At 47.1% G+C, this 18288-nt stretch overlaps 1 protein-coding gene across 6 annotated transcripts in view; it reads left to right on the top strand.

The window, feature by feature from the left end:
- Positions 1–18288, top strand: part of PTPRT (protein tyrosine phosphatase, receptor type T) — a 1156023-nt gene that overhangs the window by 855553 nt on the left and 282182 nt on the right. For all 6 annotated transcript variants that reach the window (XM_018057887.1, XM_005688694.3, XM_018057889.1 and 3 more), the window contains exons 10-11: positions 5856–6057; positions 7430–7532. In XM_018057887.1, the coding sequence (XP_017913376.1) occupies positions 5856–6057; positions 7430–7532 (305 nt within the window). The remainder of the gene's footprint in view (positions 1–5855; positions 6058–7429; positions 7533–18288) is intronic.

Raw genomic sequence — 18288 nt, 5'->3', positions numbered from 1 at the left:
TCACATTTTGCCTTGGAACTGTCGGTAAGCCAAAGCATCAAGGCTACACTTCTAACAAGAGGAGATTACCTTGAACTTGCCTCCACTGGTACATTTGTCTTGGAAGTCACAAAGATGGCAAAGACCATGCCTGTAAACACTCAGAGTAGAGTGCTGTGACTGGTGTTCCAAATGAGTTTTTTTTTTTTTTTTCTCCAAACGAGTTTTATTTACAAAAACAGATGATGGGCCAAATTTGGCTTTCAAGCTTTACTTTTTCGGACTCTGGGCTGGAAGAAAAGGGAATCATCAATGAAATAATTGCAGGGTTCAGTATAAAAGTAGTGGTTCAGAGGAGACCCATGTGACTCTGGGAACTTCAAATAGGACCTGAGAGTCAAGGAAGGTGCTCATGGCAAGGGTCATTTTAGGTGAGAGCTGAGGGTGAGGAGTCATTAACGAAGTGAAGGGAAGGAAAAAAATCATCTGAGCTGACAGAATAGCTGATGCAAAAGCCCTGTGGCCAAAGAGACCATGGCTCTTTTTGGACACTGAAATAAGGCCTGGGATGCAAGCTAGGAAGGCCAGAGAGGCTAGTGCATGCCTCTCCAGAGAGCTGGAGAACCACAGGTAAGGATGTGGTCCTATCCCCAAACCTGTGGGAAACTGTTGCTCTTTTGATTCTAAGGCAGGGGTCCCCAACCTCTAGGATCTAATGCCTAGTGATGGTCTGAAGTGGAGCTGATACAATAATAATAGAAATAAGTGTAAGTGAAAGTCACTCAGTGGTGTCCAACTGCTTGCGACCCCATGGACTGTAGCCTGCCAGGTGCCTTCTGTCCATGGAATTCTTCAGGCAAGAACACTGGAATGGGTAGCCATTCCCTACTCCAGGGATCGAACCCAGGTCTCCTGCATTGCAGGCAGATTCTTTACTGTCTTCACCACAAGAGAAGCCCAGTGAAAAAGGATGATTCAAGCATATTACATTTATTGTGCAATAGAAATAAGTGAAAGTGTTAGTCGCTCAGTCGTGTCCGACTGTTTGCAACCCCATGGACTATAGCCTGCCAGGCTCCTCTGTCCATAGGATTCTCCAGGCAAGAATACTGGAGTGGGTTGCCATTTCTTTCTCCAGGGGATCTTCCTGACCCAGGGATTGAACCCGGGTCTCCCACATTTCAGGCAGATTCTTTACCGTCTGAGCCATCAGGAAAGTGCACAATAAATGTGATGCCCTTGAATTGTCCAGAAACCATTCCACCCCCTATACCCAGTGTGTGGAAAAATTGTCTTCCACAAAACCGGTGACTGGAGCCAAAAAGACTGGGGACCGCTGTTCTAAGGGGTGATGTGATTGAATTCTCTTTGGAAAGTTCTCACTCCAGCTTCTGTCGGGCATCCCACTGAGAGCACCCAGACAAGAGAGACTAGGGTGGTCCAGAGCACTTTGTTGCAGCCAGAACCCCGCCCCTGGAGCCCAGGGCTGACATGTAGCTCAGCCCTCTTTCCCCACCACTTCCTTCTTTTATGTTTGCTATTCTAACAAATCTTCCTCTCCCTCTGCCTCCAAATGAGGAATCACATTGCTGGATGCATTTTACAGTCCCAGCTCCATCCCATTCAATTTATCTCACCTTCCTCCTTTCCCTCCCCAGCCTGATCCCCCACTAACTTCGTAAAACTTGCAAGTTAAATTTTTCAAAGACCGGTTCTGACAAAGCAGAGGGAATTAGATTTGGCGAATCCCTTCATAAAAAATTGAAGACACGCTATATTAACATACATTGATTTATTCATAGTGTTTCATTACAAGTAAGTGAGGATCCTGTAATACTAGGAAAGGTGAGGAGAGCAGGCGAGCACGGTATATTATATTGACAGCCTGGCGGAAATTGAGTCGCTTTTGGATTGAATTTGGAGTGCAGGAAAGGAATTGGCTAGTAAATAAGGCATGAGTTTTACCACCCAGTGTCTGTATATCAATGTAGTTGCCACCAGCCCAGGCAGGGGATGGGGGCGGAATTTCAACAGGATGCTCCAGCACCCCGGGGTTCACAGCCACAGGCAAAACTATTCAAACATCTGCCTCCTTCTTCCACCAGGAAAAAATGGATTCCAGCTGCACACAGCTCTCCAGTCAACACAGGATTTTTGTCCATTCTCCCAAGCCTTCTCCCACCCCAGGTCTTGGCCCACTTAGTTTGCTCTATCTAGAACCTAGAATGCTCCTTTCTCTGCTCTAACTCTTTATCATCCCTGGGTACTATTGATAGTTCAGTTTTCCCCTTAAGATGCCGCCCTGAGCACTTTGTCTTAGTTTGACATTTCTCAGGAGCAGAGCCTGAGACAAGGATTTGAGCATGAACAGATTATTGAGGACTTTGGGAAACACTAAGAAGTGGGGAAGGAAGAGGAAGGTAGCCAAGGATGGGTGTGTTTTCCAGCCAGCTACCTATAAAGAAGGCACATGGAGTGACATCCCTCAGGGAAATCCCCAGGGGTGCAGCAACAGTATGGCAAGAGAGGAGCCAGGAATGTATGTTTTAACTTCCATCAGTCCAGTCTCTGGGGGTGTAAATTACCTGGCTTGCTTCTGGGAAGGACTGAAGTGGGTGCAGTTATCAGAGGGAATGCTGTGACCACGGGCCCCTGGGACCTGAGGGATGGGTGCCCTGCCAGCTCTGCTTGCAAAGTGCCTGAATCCTTCAGTTCTGTGCACGGCTCCTCCTGGACTCACTGCACTCCAGGCAAAGTCTGGCCTCTCTCCTCAACCTGTGACATCAATTGCCACATTGCTGCTGCTTCATAGCAGAGAGAGAGATTACTTCTTTCTCCAGAATGGTTGGTGCCCTAACCAGAAAGAGCCAACTACTAATTTCTTTTAACTATTTATTTATTTGGCTGCACTGAGTCTTGGTTGCAACATGTGGGATCTTTAGTAGCAGCTGAACTCTTAGTTGGGGTCTGTGGGATCTAGGTCCCTGACCAGGGTTCAAACTTGGGCCTTCTGTATTAGAAGCATGAGGTGTTAAGCCCTGGACCACCATAGAAGTCCCAACTGCTTATTTTTGAATAATGGCTTTTCTGCCTGGCTTTGGCCTTCCTGACAAGCATGATACATTCCTGAGGGAAGACAGTGGTGCAAGGTGGCTGTGTTGTTAACTTACCTCATTCTGGAACAGAAGACCCTGAGGACAGGGCCTGACCAGTGTTCATTGCATTCATTTGCTAGGGCCTGGCCACACAGAGTGCACGTCCTAGCATACGGGGGTGTGCGGGGACTAGTTGTCACAGAGCAAGTGAGAGAGTGAGTGAACCGAATGAACGTATTCTTTGGTTACTTAAATTCGTTTTCAGGCCGGCAAGTGTGGTTTGAAATAAAGAACACAGGTTTCAGAGTCCAACAAACCTGGGTTTATCTTTGGTCAGAGATAGGACACGGGATAACCTCGACAAGGCCTGATCTCTGGCCACATGGGATAGCCTCGTGAATCTCACACACATGATATTGAGCAAAAGAAGCGGACACTGAAAAGTACAGCCTGTACAATTCCATTTGTATGAAGTTCAAAGCCAGGCAGAGTTAGTCTGTGCTGTTAGAAGTCAGGGTAGAGGGTATTCTTGCAGGGGAGGGGGGGATCAGAAAGGAGATGTGAGGGGAAAACCTCGGGTCTGGCAATGTGTCTCTTGATTAGTTGCTGGTCACATGGTCCTGTCCAGTTAGTAAAACTTCATCTAGCTGTCTAGTTTTCTGAATATAAATTATGCTCCAGTAAAACACTTTTAAAAGAACAAACTAGATAAACCTGAGCTTCCTTGGTGACTCAGATAGTAAAGAATCTGCCTGTAATGCCGGAGACCTGAGTCTGATCCCTGGGTCAGGAAGATCCCCTGGAGGAGGGCATGGCAACCCACTCCAGTGTTCTTTTTTTTTTTTTTTTTTTTTTTAGTTTTTTAGTTTTTAAATTTTAAAATCTTTAATTCTTACATGCGTTCCCAAACATGAACCCCCCTCCCACTTCCCTCCCCATAACATCTCTCTGGATCATCCCCATGCACCAGCCCCAAGCATGCTGTATCCTGCGTCAGACATAGACTGGCGATTCAATTCTTACATGATAGTATACATGTTAGAATGCCATTCTCCCAAATCATCCCACCCTCTCCCTCTCCCTCTGAGTCCAAAAGTCCGTTATACACATCTGTGTCTTTTTTCCTGTCTTGCATACAGGGTCATCATTGCCATCTTCCTAAATTCCATATATATGTGTTAGTATACTGTATTGGTGTTTTTCTTTCTGGCTTACTTCACTCTGTATAATCGGCTCCAGTTTCATCCATCTCATCAGAACTGATTCAAATGAATTCTTTTTAACGGCTGAGTAATACTCCATTGTGTATATGTACCACAGCTTTCTTATCCATTCATCTGCTGATGGACATCTAGGTTGTTTCCATGTCCTGGCTATTATAAACAGTGCTGCGATGAACATTGGGGTACCACTCCAGTGTTCTTGACTGAAGAATCCCATGGACAGAGGAGCCTGGTGGGCTTCACTCCATTGGGTCACAAAGAGTCGGACATGGCTGATCACACACACCCACACCCCCCCACACCCCCAAGTAAACCAAAAGTTTGCTGCTTTAACAGCTGTGAAATTTAGAAGTAAGATACTTAGAGTGTGATCCCTGGGGGCTGGTAAGGCAATACCAACTGTTTTGTTACTTTCACAGCAGCATAATATGCAGAAGCTGAGAGGGAGCGCCGGGAAACTTTTTAGGGCTTTGACATTGCATGTGTGGTCAATGGATGTGTGTCCTTGCACATGCTGTAGAACTCACGTGATGAGTCATGTGTGATGTGGTCTTTGAATCATTGTGGGTCTGCAGTGGATGAGGAAACAGAACTGGGTCTTCATCATAGATATTTCAAAAAGCACTGATTTAATGCAGATTGTTCCCACTGGAGCCTCAGTGTCTCCATGATTAAAATGAGAATGGATATCTTGATACCCCCAAGGTTTTCAGGGAAAACAAATGAGATAATACATGAGACACCAGCCAGCACCTTGTGGAGCAGGGGATGCGTCATGCATTTTTAACTAGCCTTCCAGATAGTTCTTATCAGGACACTCTATGTGAACACTGCTCTACAGCCACACGGGCTTTCCCTTGTGGCTCAGCTGGTAAAGAATCCGCCTTCAATGCAGGAGACCTGGATTTGATCCCTGGGTTGGGAAGATCCCCTGGAGAAGGGAAAGGCAACTCACTCCAGTATTCTGGCCTGGAGAATTCCATGGACTCTATAGTCCATGGGGTTGCAAAAAGTCGGACATGACCAAGCAACTTTCATTGCAGCCACATTGTCCAAAGTGATGGCCCCAAGCAACACAGGGTCACCACACTTTTGCAATGTGGCTAGTTCAAGTGGAGATGTGCCATAGGGTAAAATATACACTCGATTTCTAAGACCTAATATGAATAGTAGAGTAGAACATATTTCATTAAATTTTTATGTTGATTGCAGGTTTAAATAATAATATTTTACATCTACTGAGTTCAACCAAATAGATTATGAAAATTAATTTTACTTTATGGTCTTACTTCTCTATTTTTTCTGTAATGAGCGTGACCATTAGAAAGTTGAGAGTTATGTATGTGGATTAAATTCTATTTCTACTAGACAGCAGTACTTCAGAGCATGGACAGTTGTACTTGGAGGCTGGGATCGTCTGTAAGGTGAATGGTAATTGCCGAACTCGTGAGCATGCTCGCCTGCCTTCTGCTTTCCTCCCCTCATGCTCCTCTAGGTGAGCTCCACTCAGCTTCCTGGGCAAGGCACTGATTGGTTTGTTTGCTGGCTTCTTGCACAGATCAACTACAAGGCCGTGGGCTCATTGGACCCGAGTGCTGACCTCTCCAGCCAGAGGGGCAAAGTGTTCAAGCTTCGGAATGAAACCCACCACCTCTTTGTGGGTCTGTACCCTGGAACCACCTACTCCTTCACCATCAAGGCCAGCACTGCGAAGGGCTTTGGACCGCCCGTCACCACCAGGATTGCCACCAAAATTTCAGGTATCTGTCCTAGAAAGGGGAGAGGAAGAAAGGTGATGGTGTTGGTTTTTATCCACTCCTAATATACCTGGGAGTGGAAAAGGGCAGAGCCGACCATGACCATGTGATCTTGGAGCAACAAGGACAGTGCAGTCCCGCGTGTGTCACTACCATCATCTCACGAAGAAAACCTAATCCAGGAGCTTCCTAAAATATGAAACACACATCAGTTACACTGGGCCAGAGGGAATGCTGAGTGATTTACTAAATAGTTTACCTAGCACACAGTGGCATCAAATAGTACATTTCCCCCATACGATTTCATTTGTAAAAATGTGATTCATTTTCGAGAGTATTCCTATTGGCAGTGCAGGGCACAGCACAGGTTCTCATGTAACCTCCAGTGAATGAGTGAATGAAACAATAAGTGAATGACCAGAGCCAGAGCAACCCAAGATGTCACCTGCCATCAGCTGTAAGACCCCCTCCCCCACCAGACAGCATCAGAGCAGAATTATCTCAGATGCGTGTCTACAGTTTGCATTATTTCAGCATGCCCATGCAATTCTGGTCTGCATCCATACATATTTTGCATAGATACAGACCCCTGGTAGTTTTTGTAGCTTAATATTTCCGCATACCCTTAAACCATGAGCTTCTTCCATGTTGTTATACTGCATTCATTACAATTTTCTGTCAAGTGGATGGACGTAATTTAATTAAACATTCCCCTGTGGTTGGATGTATTTGGCGCCTCCATGTTTTTAATAAAATAATGCTTCAATGAACATGTTACCGAATAAAGTTTGATTTCTTAGCTTGGATTATGAATTTGGGATTAAATTCCAGAAATTGAAATACTGAATTAAAAGGGATGTAAGATTAATAGCTCTTAGTACAACTGGCTAAATTACCTTCTCAGGGGATTAGGTTTAGTGATGCTTCTATCAGAAGAGAGGGTCTCATGAAGTGAAAAAAAAAAAAGATCAGAGCAAAGTTCATCAGCTGTAATTTGTATTTGCATTTTATTTCTTTTATTTTAATTTTTAAATTGTATTTGCATTTTAAATGTGTTTAAGGTTGACTCTACATTCACACCTTTAAGTACTTATATTTCCTGCATTTATCTGTCTATATGGTATGGAACTTTTTGATCCATGAAGGCTACCAGCCACATCATTGTTCCCCTCTCCAGACTCTTCTGCATCCTGAAGGAACCTACAGGAAGGTTGAAAGTCAGGGTCTTCTTTGCTGAAAGCCTCGGATGCCATGTGACTCATCCAATGCTTCCCCAGATAGCTCCCTCCTAGGCAACCTGGGTGTCTTGTGGGAGGTGATGGTGGGGTGCGGCTGGGACCTGTGCTCAGCTCCCTTCTCTCTGTTCTCTGTCCAGCTCCGTCAATGCCTGAATACGACACAGACACCCCACTGAATGAAACAGACACGACCATCACGGTGATGCTGAAGCCTGCTCAGTCTCGGGGAGCCCCTGTCAGGTGAGGAGGGGTCTTAGGCTGACGTTTTCCATTTTCTTTCTCTTCACCATGCGCACCTCCAGCTGAACATGCCACTGGCAATGCCTGTGGGCAAGACCACCCAGGAGCAAAGCTTCCTGGAGGAAAAGGATCAGCAGCTTCAAGCCCAGTTCAGAGGGCCACTGAGCCAGGAGCCCTCTCTCCCCACCATGGAGCAGTGGGACTGGCTTAGTGGGAAGGTGTGGATGGAGATCTGAAGAGGGCTGGGAGAGAACTTTTTGGAACAAGCCTATGGTAAATTTATTTAGTCAGGCCGGAGGCCCCGGGAACACAGTATCCCGGCAAGATCACCTTTACTTGCCCGTCTGCCATTAACAAACATGGAGACAGATGCACCAAATGATCAAAACGACCCACTCAGAAATTTCAGAGAAGACACGACCTCTGCACTAGTCCCGTTTATGGCCTTGGTGTTCCGCAGGGTCCTTGAAGTCAGACTCATACTACAGGTGTGTTAATAAGAGGCTGGAGTCCCGAGTGTATCTATAGCACAAGCAGTGAAGGCATCTCTGTAGCCAAGCTCACCCCAAGCAAGTCCATGGGCCTCCAGCTGTCAGGAGGGTGGGCACCTCTTTTAAATAAGCTGCCCTTTGTATCGTGGTGGCCAGAAAGTTCATCTGGGTTTTCCATAAGATGTTTCTAGCTTTTGCTCAGAGCTCAAGGGACTACAGACCCTTGAAGCCAAGCAGTGTGTTTGGTGGAACAGCTTTCAAATTGGCTCAGTTCAGTTCAACAAGCATGCATGGAGTATTTTATATGCCAGGAATGGAGCAGAGTACAGGGGATAAAAGCAATTTGTTGATTCCTTCATTCGACGAACATTTCTTGAGCTCTCACCCGGTGCCAGGCACTGTTTAAGTGCTTGGAGCACGCCTGTGAACTAGCTGCAAATGACTCATGCTCTAAAGAAAGCTGGACTCTAGTTGGGGAGCCAGAAACATGAAAACTTGGTTACAGTACAATTCATGCTTGTGGAGATGCACATAGGAGCTCAGGGGACAGAAGTCCCAGAGCAGGTGACAGTGAGATGTATCTTTGTTGTTCAATCACTAAGTCATGTCAGATTCTTTGTGACCCCGTGGACTGCAGCATGCTAGGCCTTCCTTTCCTACACTTTCTCCCAGAGTTTGCTCAGACTCATGTCCATTGAGTCAGTGATGCCACCCAACCACCTCATCCTCTGTTGTCCCCTTCTCCTGCCCTCAATCTTTCCCAGCATCAGTCTTTTCCAATGAGTCGGCTCTTTGTGTCAGGTGGCCAAAGGATTGGAACTTTAAGAGATATATCTTAAATGTTGTATGAGATTTAAGAGCAGTAAGATGGTCCAGCATGAGTGAAGGCATGGAGTCAAGAGGGAGCCTGATGTCATGGGGAGCTACCAGGAGCAGTTATATTTGCTGTAGCATAAAGGTCAAGGCAGGAGCTAATAGAGGGGGCACTGGAAAGCCACTGAATGGCCACGTGCAGAGCCTCTTTTGTGATACCGGAGACTGGGAGATCAGCCAAGAAGGAGGCTATTGAGATGGTCTAGTTACCTGTTTTCCTCCCTAGTCCTATTCCAGAAATTATGGACAGTGGAGTAGAATCAGTTGCCAGCAATTTGAATTTTCTGCCTGTTCTGTAGACTTTGAACAGTGTCTATCCTAAGTCAGGTGGGTCTTCAGGCCATCAAACAGGTATGTGTAGCATTTGTGAGAGTATAATTTTTGCCTTATATTCCACACATCAGTTGTTCCAGGACTATCCTAGCTGTGATGAACCAGAGCAGATGGTGGCTTTTTAACATCAGATAAGAATTACCATACTGTTACTGTAGATTACTGAACTGCTATGTTTCTTCCTGTTATTCTCAAACAACATTGTGATTATTTTTCCTCTATGCACTAAGATTGGACTTCCCTGGTGGCTCAGATGGTAACAAATCCATCTGCAATGCAGGAGACCTGGGTTCGATCCCTGAGTCAGGAATATCTCTTAGAGAAGGAAATGGCAACCCACTCCAGTATTCTTACCTGGAGAATTCCATAGACAGAGGAGCCTGGTGGGCTTCAGTCCATGGGGTTGCAAAGAGTCGGACATGACAGAGGGACTAATACTTTCACTTTCATTCACTGAGATATTATTAAACTTTAGCTCAGTTGCTCAGTCGTGTCTGACTCTTTGTGACCCCATGAATCGCAGCACACCAGGCCTCCCTGTCCATCACCAACTCCCAGAGTTCACTCAGACTCACGGCCATCGAGTCAGTGATGCCATCCAGCCATCTCATCCTCTGTCGTCCCCTTCTCCTCCTGCCCCCAATCCCTCCCAGCATCAGAGTCTTTTCCAATGAGTCAACTGTTCACATGAGGTGGCCAAAGTACTGGAGCTTCAGCTTTCGCATCATTCCTTCCAAAGAACACTCAGGACTGATCTCCTTTGAATGGACTGGTTGGATCTCCTTGCAGTCCAAGGGACTCTCGAGTCTTCTCCAACACCACAGTTCAAAAGCATCAATTCTTTGGTGCTCAGCTTTCTTCACAGTCCAACTCTCACATCCATACATGACCACTGGAAAAACCATAGCCTTGACTAGACAGACCTTTGTTGGCAAAGTAATGTCTCTGCTTTTCAGTCTTACTAAACTGGTTCATCCAATAAATTAGGGTGAACCTCGTTGGTTCATTGATCCCTAATGTGGGACCATTAGGTCCCACATGTGCTAAGTCACTTCAGTCGTGTCCAGCTGTTTGCACCCTTATGGACCATAGCCTGCCAGGCTCTTCTGTCCATGGGATTCTCCAGGCAAGCATACTAGAGTAGGTTCTAGTATCTTTGCGATCTCCAGGGGATCTTTGCAACCCAGGGATTGAACCCACATCTCACGTCTCCTATTTTGCAGGCAGATCTTTACCACTGAGCTACTAGGGAAGCCCTTGGGAGCCCACATTTTCAGGTTGAAAGAGCTGGCTAGCTTCCATTTGATGAGCACCCACTGGCTGTGTGCCTATCACTATACATAAACTGTCTGCCTCCTCACAGCATTGCAGTTGTAGCTTCCCCATTTTGCAGATATGGAAACTGAGATACACAGAAACTAAGTGCATGGACCCAGCCGTGAAACACGTAAGTGGTGCAGGCAGACTTTAAACCCAATTCAGCCACCCCTAAGCCAATACTCACATCAGTCTAGCCATACCACCTCCCTAGGAGAAAAGTCATACGTGATATATTTTGGTGACATTTCCATTGGGAAAAAAATTAAAATAAATGTCACTGCTCAGAGGGCAATGCCTGTTGTCTGGAAAAGTCTGGCTGCTTTTCTTCTTAAGCTCTAGATTACTGAGGGTGGCCCAACACTCATTTTCTGGAATTATTTTCAGACTCTTGCTTGGGCATTTGCCAAGAAGGGAAGAGACTAATCAGTGCCAGCCAGCAAGGCTTTCAGAACAACCATGTGACAGCAGAAGCAATATCACATAGAAGGCAACTACCTTAATCCTGTGTCACCGTGAACTCGGTACTAGAATGCCCCTGTGGGAGGCGGTCGACCATTAAATCATTTAACAAATATTTTTTGAGCAGGAACTGAGCTAAGCCCTGAAGATATAGCAGGAAACAAGACAGACACATGCCTGTCCTCTAGAGTCTTTGTTGCTGTTCAGTCACTAAGTCATGTCTGACTCTTGTGACCCCATGGACTGCAGCACACCAGGCTTCCTGGTCCTTCACCATCTCCCGGAGTTTGCTCAAACTCATGTCCATTGAGTCAGTGATGCCATCCAACCATCTCATCTCCTGTCACTCCCTTCTCCTCCCACCCTCAATTTCTCCCAGCATCAGGGTCTTTTCCCAGTGAGTCAGTTCTTCACATCAGGTGGCCAAAGTAATGGAGCTTCAGCTTCAGCATCAGTCCTTCCAATGAATATTCAGGACTGATTTCCTTTAAGATGGACTGGTTTGATCTCCTTGCTGTCCAAGGGGCTTTCAAGATTCTCCTCTCGAACCACAATTCAAAAGCATCAGTTCTTAGCTCTCATATCTGTACATGACTACTGGAAAAACCATAGCATTGACTAGATGGACCTTTGTCAGCAAAGTGATATCTCAACTTTTTAATACACTGTCTAGGTTTGTTATAGCTTGAGTCTTACCATCCGTTGAATATGCATGTGAATGGGGCAGGGAGGGGGGTGCATTAAGGAAGAAAGGAAACAGAATAATGAAACCAGCAAAGCAAGATAACATGAAGCCAGTAGGGACAGTGACTATATTGGTTGAGAGAAGGAGTAGTCAGGCTGGAGAGATGAGCACAAACCAGGAAGTGGACCAGCATGGAGGCCTGCAGGCTAGGAGAAGCAGGAGCCTTGAGAAAACAGCCAAGGCAATCTGTGACCCCTGGACACAAAGAGCTCTCTAGATGCATTGGGTCAAGGATGCCCGGAATCGTGTTTTATATTAATAGCGAATAGTGCCTGTAACTCTGTCGTAGCATCTGATTGTCACTTAGCCAGTGAGTAAGCTGTGTGCGAAATGCCATCTCCATTTCAGAGGAGAAGCTAAAGACTAAGATATTAAGTGACTGGCCCAAGGTCATGGACCTAGCTTCCTGCCTCTGAGTTCATTGCTCCACCAGGAAGTTCTGAGTTCCCCCTAGCTGGGATGTCATGTGATGACAGAGTAACCTTTTGGTGGGGTTGCTGTGGAGTGAACCTCCACCAACTAAGGAGTGAGGGGTGGACAAGACAGTTCTGATTGCGTGGGCCCAACCTGTAATTGATGAAGCCCGGCATGACTCTGGAGAGCCTTCCTGTTCTCCAGCAGACTCATACCTGAGCCTCAGCTTCCAGGCGACCCCCAGGTAGGCTGTTCTTCCTCCTCCTGCCACTGACGCTTTGATCCTGGCTGAGCCAAACTCCAGGCCCTGGTGAAATGCCTGCTGCCCCATGCGTGAAGCCACACGGCTCTGACTCTGTCTGGTAGGACTGAGCGTGGCAGGGTAGGGGACGCTGATCGGGAAAGGAAGGATTGCCGCTGGGGCTCCCGCACCCTCATCCCTCCAGCCAAACCACCTTGGCAGCCTTGGCCTATTTTTCTAACACTCCGCAATGGAGATTTATTGCTTTTGCATTGCTTTCCCCAGGCCTTCAAAGATTTATTGGTTTTTAAGTGACAGAATCCCAGAATTGCTTAAAAGATCAATCAAATAGTGACTAGAATCTAATATTCAGTTCCAGCTCGCACACGCTGAGCCTTCTTCCCTCACGCCCCGCCTGTCATGCTGATGTATCTGTAGTAACCTTCATGAGAAAGTAACTTGGCCATGAATTAATCACCCATAATGCAGTCCCGGAAGGGATGCCCAGGGCTGAGCCCCTGGTTCTGGAGCAGACCCTCCTCTGGATCCCCAGCTGGCTTCCTGAGAGCTGTCCTCCACACTCTCACCCTACACTGTCTCCTTCCTGTCCCGTCATTCCCTGGGACCCACCCACTCAGCTTCTGCATCAGCTTTTTTTGGAACTTCCCTGACCGGGGATCAAACCCACACATCCACTGCAGTGGAAGCATGGAGTCTTAGCCACTGGCCTGCCAGGAATCAGCTTCGGGATTAGCTCTTTCTCCTCTCTCTGCCACTGTCCACCCTGCTCTCCTGACCTGCCAGGGCAGCTTTCTGGTCTGCCTGTCATAAGTTCCTCTTCCTTCAGTCCATCCCCTGCAGGATTTCTGAACTGGTCCTTTAGAAAGCACAAATTTCCTGCTTAAAAGTCTTAAATGGGTCACTGGCTTCCTACCACGTTAAGTTCAAGCTTCTTAGTACAGAATTCAAGACCCATTCAAATCTGTTTCTAACCTTCTTGTCTGGCTCTGTTTCCTCTTACCCTGTCCCTTTAATGGGCTTTACTCAACCATGCCATGTATGCTTCCTTCATTATTCTTTCATGAGCTTTTAATTATGTTATACATTTGTTTGCATATTTTATTTGGTTTTCTTTCTTGTATGCCCCTCACTTGACTGTGAGCTCCAGGAAGCCAAGAAGTTTGACACTAATAGATCCCTTCCTGGAACAGGGTCTTCCTTTAGTAGGTACTCCAAAAAAGAGACAGAGGGAGAAAAAGAGAGTAAGAAAGGGTTGGGAGGGTAGGGTACTGATAAAGAGAGAGACAGAAAAAGAAGGTTAAATTCAGCAGCTCGGGTGGTAGCTGGCAGAGGCAGGGTACTGGGACGGTAGAGACGCGCTTCACCGGCCCTGCTTTAGCTGTCTCCTTGTGTGTGAGGGCACAGTCCAGTACAGCTGCCTGTGGTGACCCAGATGCCCTGTGTTTACTGTCTGATGGACACCACTAGCTACACGTGACTATTAAGCACTTGAAATAGGACTAGTGAAACCAAGGAACTGATTTTTTTAAAAATTTTATTTGAATTGAAGAGTCATACACGCTGCCATTTGGACGTGCCGCTCAATAGGGAAGACACACAGAAAAAGAATGCAGATGAGCCTGTGTATCTGGTCAGCAGTTTCCATGAGAGTTCAGAGCAGAGCCTTCCATCATTGGCTCCGTGAGCTCAGTTGAGAGGAGGGCTTCTTGGAGGCTGTGTTGCCTGAGAACTGCCAGACGAGGGGGAATTTGACTCAGGAGGAACAGTGTGTACAGGAGCTGAGGGAGAACAGATGCACGTTAGGTTCAGGGAACGTTGGGCCAGGGCACAGAGATGGAGAATGAGGCAAAGAAGTGGGCAAGAGCCAGGTAAGGCCTTCGTTCGGGGTTTAGACTTTGGCTTAAAGGATATGGGGAACACTGGCAGGAAGATGCTCAAGCTTTTGTCCTTCTCTAAGCAGTCAAGCCCTTGTCTGTTCCATTGTCTCTGCGGATCACGGCATCCTCCACCTCCCCAACACCCAGGTCAGATCTGCCGCATCCAGGACCATCTCGCGTCCTGCTGTGGGATGTACCAGCCCCACCTTGGGTTCACATGCTGCCTGGCCCCTCCTCAGTCAAGGACTTGCATTTTCAGTCTCTACCAGCCTGTGACCTCTTTGGGGGCAGAAACTGGGTCCCTCAAACCTGAGGTCTCATGCTCTTCCTACCACAGCTGACATCCCAGATGGAGACACTGGTGCAGCAGAAGCTCCTGGAATCAGATCCCCTCATGCGATTGACTTATTTCATGGCTTAGGGTCAGATTCTGAATTTCTCTGATTCAAGCTGCTTGTAGGTAAAATGAAAATACCCACATCACAGATTGTTTTAAAGGTCAAATAAGCTAAAGTGCGTAAAGTGCCATTGGTAGTTGTTCAGTTTGCTCCTGGGGTTGACCCAGCTGTTGAGACAAGTGGTGGCTGCCTGCGCTGGGTCAGCCATGGCAGGATTATTCTCTGAGCCCTGCTCCAGTTGACGCCTGTTTGCTGGCTGCCCTCTAACACTGTATCAGATTCGCTGCAGGCTTGCGCTGGCGGGCCTGTGGCATGTCAGGGAGCATGCAGTGGTCTCCAAAGGTGTCACAAAATCCTCAAAATGATTCTCAAAAATGGATTCTCAGTTTTGAGCGCCTTTCAGAAACACCAAATCAATCAGACAGGGCTAGGAGGTCTCAACTACTGAAGGGCCAGCAAAACAAGGGCCAAGAGCAGTGCCCTCAACTTGGAGGCGATACCACTCAGTGTTGTGAAATCAAAGCGAACAGATCCACAGCCCTCTCAGGAAGGGGTGTAGGGGCCCCTGACCTGAAAAGTATAAGTGCTAGTCGCTCAGCTGTGTCTGACTTTTTTCAACCCCATGGATTGTAGCCACCGGCCTTCTCTGTCCGTGGAATTCTCCAGGCAAAAGTACTGGAGTATTCTTGCCATTTCCTTCTCCAGGGGATCTTTCCAACCCAGGGATCAAACCCATGTCTCCCTCATCGCAGGCAGAGTCTTTACCATCTGAGCCACCAGGGAAGCATGAGCAGAGACCTTATAAATACTAGGAATAGAATGGGGACACGGAGTCAAAAACCATGCAGGAGAGATGAGACCAGATCCTGGGAGATGAATGGGGTTTATCTGTTAACTCATCTGCTTATCAATTCATCAACTAATTAAGCAATAATCATCTACTTTGAATTTCAGCAAAAAACCACATGCCAGACCCTGTGCTGAGCACCAGAGACCCAGAAATGAGCAAAACAGGCCCACCAACTGCTGACATCCTAAGCCCAGATACAACTCTGAACAGTGCCACTGACACCCACAACAGACTGTTATCAGCTGTAGCTGAGTCTTACAGGGTCCATGTCACCTCACCATCCCACCTCTGATTTCAGCCAACTGAGGTGGATAGTTCACGCAGAGTTATAGGATCCCATCTCTAGCATCAACACCCACCCTTTTGTTGACATCCAAATGTGGCAAAATGCCGCAGTTCCTTCTCCAGAGTCCCATGGATCTGGTATATTCTGAGCAAGCAGGTTCAGCTCAGGAATGCAAGTGATTTAATGCTACTGATGCCTCATGCTACAACTTCTGAAGTTCCGTGCTCCTTAGGGCTCGGTAACAAGAGAAGCCACCTCACTGAGAAGCCCATGCACTGCAACTACAAAGAGCCAGTGCAGCCAAAGAAATAAACACGAAGGTGACGGAGATGCAGTTGTTGAGGAGGTAGAATGGGCGAGCCTTGGCGATGACTTCTCTCTGGGACAGGGGATGGGTATGAAGAAAAAGACACTGTCCAGGACGGCTCCCAGGTCTCTGGACTGGTTAAATGGATGGATCATGGTGCCATTCTCTGAGCCGAGGAACGCAGAGGGAGGGAAAGATCTGTGAGGGGCCTGAATGGGGGAGTCAGAAACCACTTGGGCAAGGACAGGCTGGGGCCTGAGGCATGGTCCAGGCAACCTTGGAGGGGCCTGGACCAATTGGGGAACTTGTGGCTCACTTGTGGCTCACTTGTGGCTCACTTTCCTGGGCTACTTGAGGCATAGTGCCCAGAGGGTAGGGCTCTAGCTTGGAGGGTCAGAAGTATGACACCCTGGATACTGGGAGACAGTGTAATGTGGCCAATGACTTCTAAGGTCATTGCAAGTTCTCTCCACTGCCTGCTGAGAACCCATAATCCAGCTGCCTTTGACAGGTACAGCTACTTAAGACTAGAGATTCTGAAGTACACACTGATGAGCTACAGGGCGAACAGGAGTTCCAGTCAGCTTTTAAAGAAAGAAGGTGATTTATTGAGAAGTAAAGGAAACAACTGCCAAATTTCCTCTAGGATTCCTTTAATAACTGTGAAGCCCAGAGTGGGATCACGTGAAGCAACCACAGGAGGGTTTTGCCAGTCTATGGAGCGGCCGTGAGCAACATTGGCATCATTACCATCTGATTCTCAGATACCAGCATGCGATGGCATCCTATTAGGGAGGGGAAATGAAAATTTGGAGGATTTGTTAACATGGGGCAGCCTGAGGACTTCACGAGACCCTGTCCACATTGGTAGAGATGAGAAACCACAGTTACATTTAGACGCTCTTTCTCTAAACATCTTTTGCTTCACTGAGTTCCCTGCTCTCTGGGCTGCCTCTGCCAGGGCCTGGAGATGAGGAGTGCTACGTATGATGTGGGGGGATGGGAAAGAAGCGTTCCCCAACAAAGCTGTGAGATTGAGTTCTGCACATAATACCACTTGTTGTCAAGTCTCACAGCCTGCTGGGATTTCATCACACCAGATTGGGAAAGAGCAGGAGCCACATACAAGAAGCAACGGCCAGAAATAAGGAAAAATGAAATAAATGCTGCTGCAGAGCTATTTCCGATGGGGCTGTCCCACACTCTGAATATGACAGCTAATGGAACATGGAACTGTGATTAAATAGACTTGTAACAACTACTAGTGAAACCACCAAGGAGGCTCCGAGTGTAACCCAGAGCTGCGCTCAGAACAGTCATCCAGGAAAACAAAAAGGGCAAAAAGGTGCAACTCGAATAGCTGAGGTGGGTTTGCATTCACCTTAGTGCATCCTGATTGCATCGCAGCTCTTCTTTGATCAGCTCCTCCCTTGCTCACCTTCCCCTACCCACCTCCCAACCCCCGAACGACCCAGCTTACTAAGAATGAATTGGCTCTGGTGTTACAGGGTTCTGGATCAATTTCCTTAGGCTCAAACCAAAGAGGGAAGACAGGTGTTTTAGGAGGAATATTTTAAATGGAGCAGGAGCAGTTGCTGGAACATGAAGCACGAAGGAGTGTTCTATTTTGGACCATCTGCCATCTGGAGAGATGGAAGCAGAGACTGTTACTGGTGTGAGGGAAAGGAGAGTGTGGTTGTCATGTTCACCTCCTACCACAGGCACTATTTAAATTCCCCCAGAACTGGAGCGCTGGAGAGGCCTCAGAGCAGGGGGCTTAGATTTGGGAATCATTAACATCCAGGTGATATTTAAAGCATGGGAGGAGTGGAGAGCTTATCTAGGGAGACTGTAGACTGTAAGAAATGAGGAACAAGACAGAACTCTGTGAAACTCATCAGGTACCACCCTGGAGATGGTGAAGGACTGGTCAAACACGTAGAAGAAAACCCAGAGCAGAGTTAAAACATGAAAGCCAAAGGAAGACTAATTTAAAGAAAAGAGACGATTGACATTTTATGATTTGATTTTCTCTAAGTCACAGAGGTTTCCAGTCACTTTGGCACCAGGAACTGGCTTAATGGAAGACAGTTTTTCCATGGACCAGGAAGGTGGGATGGTTTGGGGATGATGTGAATGTC

This window comes from Capra hircus, chromosome 13 (assembly GCF_001704415.2).
Source record: "Capra hircus breed San Clemente chromosome 13, ASM170441v1, whole genome shotgun sequence".
NCBI lineage: Eukaryota > Metazoa > Chordata > Mammalia > Artiodactyla > Bovidae > Capra > Capra hircus.
The sequence above is the reverse complement of the archived record's forward strand: the minus strand, read 5'-3'. Positions and strand labels throughout refer to the sequence as shown.